This window comes from Hyperolius riggenbachi, chromosome 3 (genome assembly GCF_040937935.1).
Source record: "Hyperolius riggenbachi isolate aHypRig1 chromosome 3, aHypRig1.pri, whole genome shotgun sequence".
Taxonomy (NCBI): domain Eukaryota; kingdom Metazoa; phylum Chordata; class Amphibia; order Anura; family Hyperoliidae; genus Hyperolius; species Hyperolius riggenbachi.
Genome location: NC_090648.1, coordinates 159013891 through 159027121, shown reverse-complemented (window position 1 = coordinate 159027121; position 13231 = coordinate 159013891). Strand labels below are relative to the sequence as shown.

At 42.7% G+C, this 13231-nt stretch overlaps 1 protein-coding gene across 1 annotated transcript in view; it reads left to right on the top strand.

Annotated features, from left to right (window-relative positions):
• The window catches only part of SLCO3A1 (solute carrier organic anion transporter family member 3A1), a 383290-nt gene that overhangs the window by 301402 nt on the left and 68657 nt on the right, over positions 1–13231 (top strand). The window contains exon 7 of the mRNA XM_068275155.1: positions 7711–7843. Coding sequence (XP_068131256.1) covers positions 7711–7843 — 133 coding nt within the window. The remainder of the gene's footprint in view (positions 1–7710; positions 7844–13231) is intronic.

Below are 13231 nucleotides of genomic sequence, written 5' to 3'. Positions count from 1 at the left end.
TGGCCCTCCTCCCTCATGTATAAAGTTCTCTGGTAATTAGTGCTTTCTCCCTCCCCATATGGGCCCCTGGTGATCTAAGGCTTACCCTCCAATATAGCTTTTCCGGTGATCCTAAGTGGGCTAAACATAATGCAAAATGGGAAAACCACCTGAAGGCCAAATCTGATGCCTCCGAGGGCCAGATGTGGCCCACGGGCTGGAGTTTGACATGTATGATTTAAGGGATGAAACAGATGCCACCAAGGATTTTATAGCTACATGGCTCCATAGCACAAGCTCCATAGCGAAGAACACGCAGCTAAATGCAGCAAGACAGCGTTCTAGGCCAGCCTTTATAAAGGAAATAAAATGACATGATTACTCATTACTATGCTTACATAATTCTCTAAGCATTTATGTTGATTTTATTTTTCAGCAGATGACTTGGAAATGCATAGAGCTGTTAAAGAACAAGTGACACCCATGCTAACCTATAAATAAAAAACACATATATAAGTAGATAAATACTAGTTCCACTTACATATCAGATGTATTGCACTGTCCACGTTATTATTCCTGTGAATTGTATAAAGGAAAAGCAGAGAATCCTATTCTAGACAGTTTCCATCTTGGTTACCTTTGAATGAAGCAAACCCTGACATCATTTCCTCCCTCACTCTTTTTTTCTCCTCTTGCTAATTGTGTATTTGTTACCCGCCCTCCTCCCAGAGTCTTCAGACACTCCCACTGTGGTCTGTACTAGGAAGTGCACTGTCTAATGTCATTAGAAGGAGGGGGAAATAAAGGGAAGAGGAGGAATATATTATAGATAAAAAGACCTCGCAGCATGAAACTGTTTTGCCAGCCAATGGCAGGGGCAATTAAAGGGCCAGTGCTCCTAAGGTATGTGATAACTCGAAACCATAAAAGCAGAAAAAGTTTTGAACGTTTTTGAATGCATGATAAGCATCTTTATCCCTTAATACAGTTGCTGTTGCAATTAGATTTTTATAGTGGCAATCCCGCTTTAAATAGACCTCTACTTACAAACAACCTGGGTTACAATGTTTCAGAGATACAAAAAAAAAGTGTCTTCGTGTACAAAACTGGTTTTCATTACATATTTTTGTTGTTAATAGTCAAAATATTGTATAAACATTTATAAGTAGGTAAAAACATATTAAAAGCACATTCAAAACAACCAAAAAACATAGTTTATACTATTGCCTCATCAAAGGCTGTTCGATAAAAAAAAAAAAAAAAAAAAGTCGTTAAAGTACAGCATTCAGTATTTTAGATTTTGTTATGCTAATTCATCAATATTTTCACAGGTGCGGTAGACGTTTGGTAAATTACCGATGCCCATCTGTTTGCAACAGCTGAAGAGTCTCTGGGCGATATTTATCAAAGCATTACCAACAGTTTTTTCTTCTAAAACTGTTTTAACCAGCAGAAGAACTGTTCTGTATGATAGTAAGAAGTTTCTCAAATCCTACGTAATAGCGGCAGTTTAGCATGGATTTCTAGAGCTGCACTACAGTTAAAGTGGATCCAAGATAAACTTTTACTCATTGCATTATTATGTTCCTTTCATATAGTTTATAGGACATTCCTCAAGCCAAATACTTTCTTTTGTTTTGTTTTCATACTCTAATTCCCTATAAACTAAACAAGCCTCGCCCACAGCTTTTCACAGTGCCCTGGCACCGTAGCAAAGGCTTATGGGAGCTCAGATTGGGCAGGAGGAGGAGGAGGTTACTAGCCATTGATTTCAGAGGCAGAGGGAAGGGGGAGGAGGAGAGGGGACTGAATTTACACACAGGCAAGTTGATAGCATCTCCAGCCCTCAGCCTGTGACAAATAGAACATGGCTTCCCTCATTGTATCACAGGAATAAATAATCATAAACTTTTGAAGCTGTTTGCAGCTAGATATGCTGTGTAAACTATCTAAACTTGACATAAGATATATAGACAAGTTACTTGTTTTAGTTAGTTTTTCATCTCAGATCCGCTTTAAGAAAAGTGCAAATCCATCCCTAAACTGCTGCAGATTATGAAGTGCATCATAGCAGTTCTCCCAGATAGTGCAGCAGTGCAGGCTAGGCGTTTGTGAATGGCTCCTCCCCCTCACTCAGAGCCTGCTGACTCCTATTCCTAACAGTTTAAGAAGGAATCTGCAGTATCTAGTGATTTCTTAGGATGTCTGAGACAGTTCTGCGCGGATTTCTAAAAACCTACTAATATTTTGTCTCAGACACTCTTGATAAATGCCCCCCCCCCCCCCCCTCCCCTCTGTTGTTACATGCTGTTCTCTGTGCAGTGAGGGTATTACATTAAAAAGAGGCATCCTGACATCCCTTTAGATGTACATGTTTGTTATACTGTCTCTGCTCACTCTGAATCTGCTCTAAATCTGTCCCATTAGTCTTACTTATCATTTTATTCCATTGCCACATCTTAGATGAACTGCCAAGAAACATCTACACATGCCCTGCTTAGTTCTAACATTCTGTATTTATTTTTGTTATACTTGGAATAACACAATTCTAGAGGGAAAGATAAACCTTTCCTTTAATGAAAATGTTGATATGGGTCACCAGGAGTTCAGCTGGTATACATATCTTTTAGACCTATTATTTGCCAAATCCGCCATTATATGTTATCTATAGCCTACATGTGTACTTCCAAAGTAGGTAGCACGCCGTTGGAAGGATGGATAACTATTGGACACTGACCAGATAATACTTTTGGGGCATCTGATTTTTAAAAAAGTAGTATGGTTCTGCTTGTGCAGGCTGCTTCTAAGCTAGGAACAATAAAGATGCTGGGAGAGTAGATGTCTTAAAAAAAAAAAAAAAAAAAAGCAATAATAATAATTACAAAATACATGAAAAAGGGAAAAAAAAACAAGGAGGTTATAAGTGTTGTGTGGTGCTGAGAACAGCTCCAGAACCAGCATTTCACTTAAAGTATACCTGAGATGAGATGTATCTCAGGTTCCATACTTACCTGGGGCTTCGTTGAGCCCCCTTGAGGCTGCTTGTCCCTCGCCGTCTCCTCTGGTGGCTCACGTACCCCGCAATTCAGCCTAAAAGCCTGGCCGAGTCGCGCTATGTCACGTGCATGCGCAGCCCAGCCAGGAACTCCACTGTTGCGCTCCCGCACCTGGGAGTGTTCTGCACCTGCACAGTAGTACTGTGCAGACGCAGAACGTTCCCAAGGATGGGAGCGCAACAGGGTAGATGGCGAGGGACAAGCAGACTCAATGGGGCTTAAAGAGAACCAGAGACGAAGCACCCTCATGTATTTTATTACATTTATCAGTGGGAACATGACAGTAAACACCTACCCTGCTTTTAGTTTTATTCTTATCTGCTTAATTAGTCTATTATCAGCTGTGATAAGAATCCCCGACTGGCTCAGTCTAGGTTTGACCTGGAATCATTAGAGCTGAGTCACTCTTCTGTGGAGTCTTTTCAAGCCGAAGCCTGCCACCTCCTGGCTCAGATTTCCTGCTTTGCATACTGAGAGCTGTGATGACATGGGAGGGGCAGCTGCTGCTGAGAGAAAATCTCTGAAACAGACACGTGTGGCAATATGATCTGTGTGCTCTGTGTGCACTCTGTCTGCATAGATACTGATGATGACTGCAGTTTCATTCCTATGAGAGAGACTTCCTACAGGCAGCTGCACATCATACCAAAATGAAAGCACACAGATGAAAGGCTGCAGCAGCCTTTCTCATATAGCCTAGATAGCAGCCTAGTCTCATATAGCCTAGACAGCACATCCAAAACAACTCATAACCCGGAAGCAGAACGGATTTGAGCCGACGGCCATATTTGATTTTTCCTGGCGCAATAATGGATAAAAAACACTAAAAAAGGGCACACCAGAGCGGCAAAATTATCAGGTAGAGCATTTACTCTTTACAAGCTATCGACTGATATGTTTATTTTGTGTGAAACGTTCATCTCTGGTTCCCTTTAAGGAAGTATGGAATCTGAAATGCCTCTCGTCTCAGGTTACCTTTAAAAATCGTCCAGTATGTCACTTAAATTGCCTTGGTAAGGCTGAATGAGAAACTGTAACTGGAAAAAAAAGTTACATACGTACATCAGTAGGAGGAAGCCTCTGGATGCCTGAGAAGCTTACCCAATGCACCTTAACCTCTCGTCTGTAGGTCAGAATCTTAATCTTCTCAGCCATGCTCCCCTCTGTGTACAAGCAGGGCTTCTCTGCGCAGGTGCCAGTGGGTTTGTGCCTGCACAGTAGCACAGAGCCACTGGTGCAAAGAGGAAAAAGGCGTGCTCAATCGGCTCTGTGCAACTTTTCAGGCATGGGCCACACTTCATGCAGTGTAGCCGCACTCATACACGGAGGGAAGTGCAACCACATGCAATCTTCAGCTTTAATGTCCAAGATTATTCAGAAGGTCCCAGTGCAGGAGGGGTGTAGAAAGATTGGAGAAGCGTCTGGTACCCGTCAATGGGCCAGGTGAGGTTAAACCTGCACAGACATCAAGAGCACTTCATTTACGTTTGAATTTAAAGTGGAACAAAAAACTGCTTAAGGCCTCTTGCACACTGCAAGTGATTCCGATTCAGATTCTGCTTTTTAATCAGTTTTTACATCCGATTCCGATTTGCAGTGTGCAGGGAGCAAACTGCAAATCGGAATCTGAATCGGATGTCAAAACTGATTAAAAAGCGGAATCTGAATCGGAATCACTTGCAGTGTGCAAGAGGCCTAAAAAATAAGAGTTTCACTTACCTGGGGCGTCTGCCAGCCCCCTGCAGTCGACCTGTGCCCTTGCAGTCCTGGACCGATCCTCCGTTCCCCCGTCACGGCGCACTTTATTTCCCGTAATGGAGGTCAACCTCCATTGCGCCCTGGTCACGCGTATTCTAGTACGCGTTTCTGTAGCCAAGAGCAATATGAGAAAAATCTCTACTGCGGCTGTGCAGTACGCGTCCGGCTATGAGAGCGTGAACCAGGAGGCGCGCGGCCAGGGCTGCGCAGGCGCAATGCACTCGAACTGCGCAAAGTGAAAGTGAGCCGGAACATCGGTGAATGGCTGGGTGGGAACAGTCTGGCTACAGGGGGCTGGCAGCAGCCCCAAGTAAGGAAAACTCTTCTTTTTAAGCAGTTTTCAGTTCCATTTTCACATTAACTTTTTAGTAATAAAGGGTGATAAAAGACTTGCATGCAATGGATCTTTTATCCCCCAGAATTGCATTTGGCCCTAGGAGAGAAAATCCTGGCCTTTAAAGCTTACAATCTAACAGGTAAAGAGATAGTAGGTAAAATCTGGAAGGTAGCAAAATGCTAAGTATCTCAAATGACTACAGTACACTGTACTATAGAACAAAGAATTCCAAATAAACTCTGCATTTATTGATATTTAAACCAGCCAGAAGCCTTCAAAGTGCACCCCTTAAGTTATTTATTCTCTGAGAAATGTCATACCTGCTGTTTCAAGATCTTTTATAATACAGCGTGTTGCCTTTTGCTGCAATGATCCTTAGTGGTAATAGAACTTTGTGAAGTGTCAGACCATATATAATGCACTCCAGGTTTCATAGATTACAGCTGTCATCTGAAAATTGCCCTTACGGCTGGGGAAACTATTGTGAAGCCTACAATTCATAAATTTACAACAAAAAAAAATCACAAAGCTTTTCTGCATGCAAGGGGAACAAAATAACCAGGCGAGATTTGTGCATGATGTTCTCAAAGTTAGGGAAAGTGGGTCTCATTTTCTAAAAAAATGCAGCTCATTCATATGCTTTGGAAACCAGCCTAGTGGCAGCTGTCATCTTTCTGAGGCAAAGTTGGAACAGGTTGTTTCTTGAACCCCAAGAACTTGTTTGCTACATTGTTATACAGTTTGCTGAGATCCCACACTCTTTGGGCTTGATTCACAAACCCATGCTAAGGGCCCATTTCCACTTGTGCGGTGGAAATTGCTGCGGAAAAAATTTGCATGTATGCGAATTTTCATGCGAATTTGCACACGATTTCGCATGGATGACTATGTATGCGAATTGAACCATGGCAGTGCCTGTGTACTTTCCCATTGTTTTTATGGAAAATCGTATGCAAATTCGCATGAAAATTCGCATACAAAAAACCGCATGCGAATTTCCTATTAAATACATTTTTATGTGAATCGCATAGCGGTATGCGGTATACGAATTCTTATGGCTCTGCCGTGCAGATTTTTTCTGCACAGAAAAACGCTCAACTTGCTCAAAATTCTGACAAGTGGAAACAGTCCCATCCACTTATATTGTCTATGCGAATCTGCATGCAGGAAACGCATGCAGATTCACTCTAGTGGAAACGGGCCCTAACTGTTAGCACGGGCATGCTAAACAGCACGCGAAGTGCCGCACACAAACTTTTTCACGTGCAAAGTCCCTCGTTCGCAGACATTTGCACGCGATAACGCTGACTTTTGCGTGCAAAAGTCCGCGCTATCGCATACAAATGTCCGCAATTGTGGGACTTTACACGTGAAAAAGTCTGTGTGCGGCACTTCGCATGCTAACTGTTTAGCATGTCCGTGCTAACAGTTAGCACGGGTTTGTGAATCAAGCCCTTTATGTGAGTGCCATGTTGCAGCTTAGAAGGTTCACTATTTTGTATGTGAAAGGAGTACCGAGAGGAAAATAAACTGATGAGATAAACATGTGTATGTACATTGCCATGCATACACATAACTGTTCTGTGTACCTTTTTATCTTTTTTCTGCATTAAAGAGTTATCATTCAGGTATGCAAGTGACAGTTTCTCTCCAGTTGGGACCTGATCAGACAGCATAACCCGCACTGATAAGGAATTACAGCTATAGGATTCTTGCCTGAAGAGAACAGCTTCTGAGTGCAGGAATTAGTTAAAAAGGGCAGCTAGTTGATAGCTCTGGCATACTTCAAAGATGTGGCATTGAGCAGAGACAATCAAACATTAAAAACTGAAAATGTAGATTTAACCACTTATCGGTAAGTTGCCGCATTAAAATGTCCTGCTTGAGCCTATTAATGGCTCCAGGACATTTTAATGCGTCGCTCGCCTCCGTGCATGCGCCCTTCCCGTCCCTTTCCCTGATGATTGTACCCATCAGAACACAGAGATCCACGATTGGGCAAGCGAAACAAGCGTTCCTCTGATCAATTGCAATGCCTGGAATGAATGGACATTACCCCAATCAGGGGCCATGTCCATTCATAATACAGGAAGTAGTAAGAAGTTACTAAAATGTAAAAAAAAAAAGTGAACACTTCCTGGTAAACAGGATAGTGTTTGCAGTGCCATCTAGTAGCGACAAAGTAAAATTACACGTGCGCACACACATCATACATTATAATTAAAAAATAATAAAATGAATATCTTTCATTTCCAGAGTACAGTAAAGCTTTCTTAACTGTGACCCTTGAGCCCAACCTTAGCCCTTACACTAAAGAAACTTAATGTCAAACTTTTAACCTAAACAATATCCTTTGATTTACTCTTTAGGTCCTAACCCCAATACTCTAGTCTGTCACCTGACATCATCAACCCTGACCTAACACAATACTTCTAGCTCAGTACAGTGATCTAATGCAATTATGTTTCATACACAGGTTGCACACACAATACTTACAGCTTTATTGTGACCTTTGTTTTGTAGCTATTAGTTTATGTTTTCTACAAATAAAATGCAGGTGTTTTGTCTTTTGATCCACAGTTCTTCAGGATCTTCATTAGATTACTCCTCTGCTTGCAATAGTGGCTGTGAATGCCGTAATGATTCCTTCACTCCAGTGTGTGGTTCCGATGGAATAACCTACTTGTCTGCTTGCTTTGCTGGTTGCACTAAGGTAGTAAGTCCAATAAGTATCCTTCTGCGCTGCAATGAAATATGTGAAAACCCAATGCTATAAGACTTTGGCATGAGCCTTCTATAGACTGCCAGTATATTTATTTGTACTTTTCAGGTTTCAAAAGGGTAATCTTTCCCAAGTATGCCTGACCTCTATTCAGTCCTGATTGCATGTGTTTCTATTATCTGGATTTACTTACCTGGGGCTTCCTCCAGGTCCTGGAAGCCTATGTATCCCTTTGTCACAGCTCTGCTCCAAGCCGGTCTCCCGGGATTCCCTCCTTAGCAGTCGCCAAATGGGTGGCCATGCACTTGCGCATGGGCAGAGGCCGCCGACCAGGCCGGTGATTGATATGGAGGGAACCCCAGGAGACTGGCTTGGAGCTCAGTTGCAGCGAGGGACACATAGGCTTCCAGAAGCTGGAGGAAGCCCCAGGGAAGTATATTTGATTTTTTTTTTAATTCCCAGATGTATCCTTTTAAGCAACATCAGGTGGCTACTGTACTACTACTGTGTTCTGCCTTTACTCTTTGTATTGTTTTATGACTGTGGTTTTATTTGGCTGTGGAAAATCAAAAGGAATGGCTTGGTTAAGAAATATTTTTTGTTAACTTAATGACACAGGGTCCTCGGTTATGGGGTAAAACCAAGGAGTCATGTGTAGACACAATTTAGTTGTGCTGTTTTTATCCCTTCCTATTATGTGTCAGTGCTCAGATAGTACAGTGTTAATGTCCTTAGTTCTAATTTTGTTTATTCTAGCAGTATAAGATAAACACTACAGTAGAGATAGCTCATTTTAAACACAGCATTAACCCCAGGAAACAATTTCCTGCTTCCCAGGTCTTCATCTTATTGAGACAATTACAGACTGGGAATAAAAGGCATGCTGATTCATTGATAATTCTCTCATCTCCTATTCATTAACAACAGGCTATTTGCCTTCACAGCACACTCTTATTGCTCTCACAATTTGCTGGCTCCTCATTACCAAACTAAGAGAAAAATTGGAAGGTGAGTGGAATATTATGGTCAAGTGGCGCAGGGCTAAATTAGAACAGCATTAGTCTGGGATGCAATATGGGAATAGCTGTCTTTGTTGTTAAGCCCCCAGCTCACAAAGTACAGCTCTTGATAAACAGTTTCTAACGTGTTTAAAGGGAACCTGAGGTGAGAAGGATATGGAGGCTGCCATATTTATTTCCTTTTAAACAATACTAGCTTCCTGGCAGTCCTCCTGATCCTATGTCTCTGAGGCCGGTTTTACACTGCACATTGGCAGTGCGTCAGCCGCACCGCACCGCCATAAGCAGGCCTTCAGGGAATACTGGGTTACTATGCAGTATTCCTCGTCTGGCATCTAGCCACGCAGAAAGTGACGCTCACTTCCTGTTTGGCAATTGATGACATGCGCGGAAGCGTATGCTTACACGCATGCGCGACGCAAATAATTGCAGTGTGTTACCATAGACTTACATGCCTTTTAAGCCCGACACTGATCGCCGGAGGAGCCGCATGGCAACGTAGGTATTGAAGCGTGTTAGATAGGGCACTTCCGGCGGAGCATACCACAACGTGGGGTATAGGCACTCCCCCATAGATTTTTATTAGGCTGCGGTAGCAGTGCGGCAACATGCTGCACCGCCACATTGTGAAAGGGCCCTGATACTTTTAGCCATAGACCCTGAACAAGCATGCGGCAGATCAGGTTCTCTGACGCAGCTCACTCAGATTTTACTGGATTAGCCATATGCTTGTTCCAGGCTTTGGCTCAGACACTACTATGCCAGAAGATCAGCAAGGCTGCCAGGCAACTGGCATTGTTTACATGGAAATAAATATGGCAGCCTCCATATCCCTCTCACCTCGGGTTCTCTTTAAAGGAGTACTCCAAAGAGCACTAATGATGGACATATGGCTTTGACCTGTACAAAACATATCTACATTCAATATCTACATTCAATGACATATTAGATGGCTTTAAGAAATATAGCCCCTCCTTTAAGGACATATTGGCCATACAAATAGGAACATTATGATCAGTCTGCAATTTTATTTGGTCATATGGATATAAGTGAGCTTGTAGACACCACTGGCTCCTTTTTATCAAGAGAGAGACAATAGTGCCTTACCAAGGCTTTCCAGCCCAGTTATTGTAGTTAAACACACTCCTCTCCATGCCTAACACTAACTTCCCTCCATGCCACCTTGTTGCCTAACACTAACCCTTGGGGCTCAGCGATGTTATATCTGGACTTAAACTCATGAAATGGGTAGTGTTTCCAAATCAAGCATGTTTCAAAATGTGCCTTTCTTTATCAGTGAAAAAATGCTACTGTGTCTTAGGGCCCGTTTCCACTATCACGAATTCGCATGCGGTGGCCGCATGCGAATTCGCATAGCCAGTGCAAGTGGATGGGACTGTTTCCACTTGTGCGTTTTCCTGCACGTTTTTCTGTGCAGAAAAAATCTGCAGGGTAGGGCCCTCAGAATTCGCCTGCGTTTGGAATGCAGGCGAATCGCACGCAATGTATTTAATAGGGAAATCGCATGCGTTTTCCCCATGCGTTTTTTGCCGCGATTTCGCATGCAATTTCGCATAGGTACCCATCTTAATTCACACAGGCAGTGACATGGTTAAAATCGCATCACCCTTACCTATGCGAAATCGCATGCGAAATCGTGGCAAAAAACGCATGCGGAATCGCACCCGCATGCGATTTTCCTGCGGTGATTCGCCGGCGATTCCGCAACGCTATAGTGGAAACGGGCCCTTAAAAGGTTAATTTGTCTAGGGATTTCAGCTGTTTGAGACCTAAGCTCAAATATCTTCCCATACATTTACTGAACACTGTATTTGAAACACGATACCAACACTGGTTAGCGCTCCCTTTGCCCTTAAAAGAAAATACATTACTCATGGAAAGAACTCAACAAAATGTAAACATACCATTAACATTTGGGTCCATACTGACATGATTTACAGACCTAATCTCAGCTCAGGTAAAATGTGACCCCATCTGATCCATCTATGGTTGGTTCAGATCCCTTGTGATGTCAGGACACACACCTACTCGATTAATATTCTATAAGATATTATGCCCTAGTTGCAGGAATGTTATGTTTTATAAATATGGCCAATGTTGATTGTTCCCGTAGTCCATTTTTCTGGGGCAGTGTAGGCCTAAGACCTTGGACTAGGAACATCTTCTCAGTATCTGCTTGTATCATCTGCTTCAAGCAGACACTGAGATGCTTCTGCCTGCATCACGAAAACCTCTATTTAAAGGTATACTCTGCGAACAAGCATTTTACCTAAAACTCAGTCCAAATAACTGAGGCCTACTTAAATTATAACACGACCTATATGCAAAGGTCCACATGCCTTAGCCCTACTTAAAGGCCTGCTCAGTCTGCAAAAGCTCTGTCAGTAATTATAATGCGTAACTCCCACTCAGCACCTTCAATCTTTCTCTAGAGCCATCTTTGTTGTGCTTGGTACTGTGAAACAAGTGTTTGGGTTCATATGTTAAACCACATAGGCAAAGTTCCTGGGAAAATGATCAGAGAGCTGACTGAAAAGCCAACTAAAAAAATAATTTATTGATTTTAAATGGGCAATATTAAAGTACATCTCCAGGCCCTGTTCTAAATATATGTGATGCTAACTTAATAATCAGAATACCCAACTGGTACGTATAGACAGAGGCATAACCACAACTCATTGGGCCCCCCAGCAAAACTTTAATAGGGCCCCCAAATGTTTACACCGTTTCCCTTGCCTCTCACAAGGGTCATAAAACAAGTGGGGCCATCATGATCGTCACACCCATAACAAATATAGCTACAAAAACATCTGATCTGAAGTGTAGTCCCCTGCATTGGATGAAGGGATGGTTAGTAGTTGGGGACCTCGAAACAGCTCTGGCCCCACTACGATCGCAGGTGCTGCTTCCCTCTAGTTACGCCCTACATACATAGCTAAATACTGAGCTTTACAAAAGTGTTTCCATGACCCATGGCTGCCCAGCCCAAAAAAATTAGAGACTACCTGGGCAGAGTAAACACTTCTTGGGTAAGAATCGTTTTCAGGCTGCAGACACAGACCTTTGTCTTAGAAAATGGCATCCGTCAGTTTTTGAAGTTTGGCATCAGGGAATAAAGGAGCTTCCGCACAGATAATACAAGACATGCCATTCAGAACCTACCCAGGTCTAGGAAAACATTTGTATAATAATCTCCTCTGTGAGGTCTGTTTTGTCTTCAGACACTACTGCAGCCAGACTATGCTGGCTGCTGTCTGCAGAGATTTTCTGACATTCACAATGAATGAATTGTCCATTTGCATTTCATTCGCATTCCATTGTGGTGTGGTCTGTTATTCTGAATTCAAGTGCTATGCTGTTTGCAGGGGGATGCATGAACCTATGAGATGCAGGCTAAGTGAATGCAGATTGCTACCTTGTCCTTTTACAGGTCTGTCTCTGATTGGTGCCTTCATCCATAAATGTCACTTCCTGAGTCTGCTTCCCCGCCCGACATTTCGTTAGTCTTTGGACTGCAAATCCTGGGTCAGACTTTAGTTAGATCCTAGTGCATAGAACCCAGCAGGACCCCGGCCTATTTGCACATAGCTAGAGTTATTGTATGTTACCGTGTATATTGTAATTGACCTTTGATAGCTGTAATCAGTAGTATATTACATATCAGTTGTATTTATCTATGTATGACTTCTTGCCTGTTTCTGACTGCTCCTTCTGCCTCGCGAGTCTGTACCTCTGCTTATCTGACCCTGTTGCCGACTTCTTGCCTGAAACTTTACTCTGAGCCTGTCTTACGATTCTGTACCTCTATCTGCTCGGTTGTTGCCTAGCTGATCTGTCTGACTATCCTCACTCACCAGTGGGCCCTCGCCACTGGAGAGGTTACCGCTGAGCCTCTATCAGCAAGATACTGTTTGCACCAATCACTACACATACTGGTGCCTCTTTGTTATTTTCATTATTGTATTAGTGTGTTCAACTCATGTTTGTTTGAATACTCTGCCACCAGTGGGCTCCCCCCACTGGGGCTACCGTCTTAGTTGCGTTCGCCACTTTACTGTGCACTAAACTCATGTATTTCTCACAAGAAATAAAGTATACTGACTTGTTATGTCCTGTTAAGGTATTGCTCATTGCTGCATTCGGATTGAGCAATTTCTGTCTGGCATTTGTGGATGCTCTGTGAATGAATGTCTGTTCCCTCAAAGTCTGCTATCAGTTAGACAGACATTCATCTGATCTATTGCAGATCTGTTCCTGTTCCTGCCTTGTAAATGTATTGCTCATTGCTGCATTCGCATTGAGCAATTTTTGTCTGTCATCTGTGGACTGTTCAGAGGAT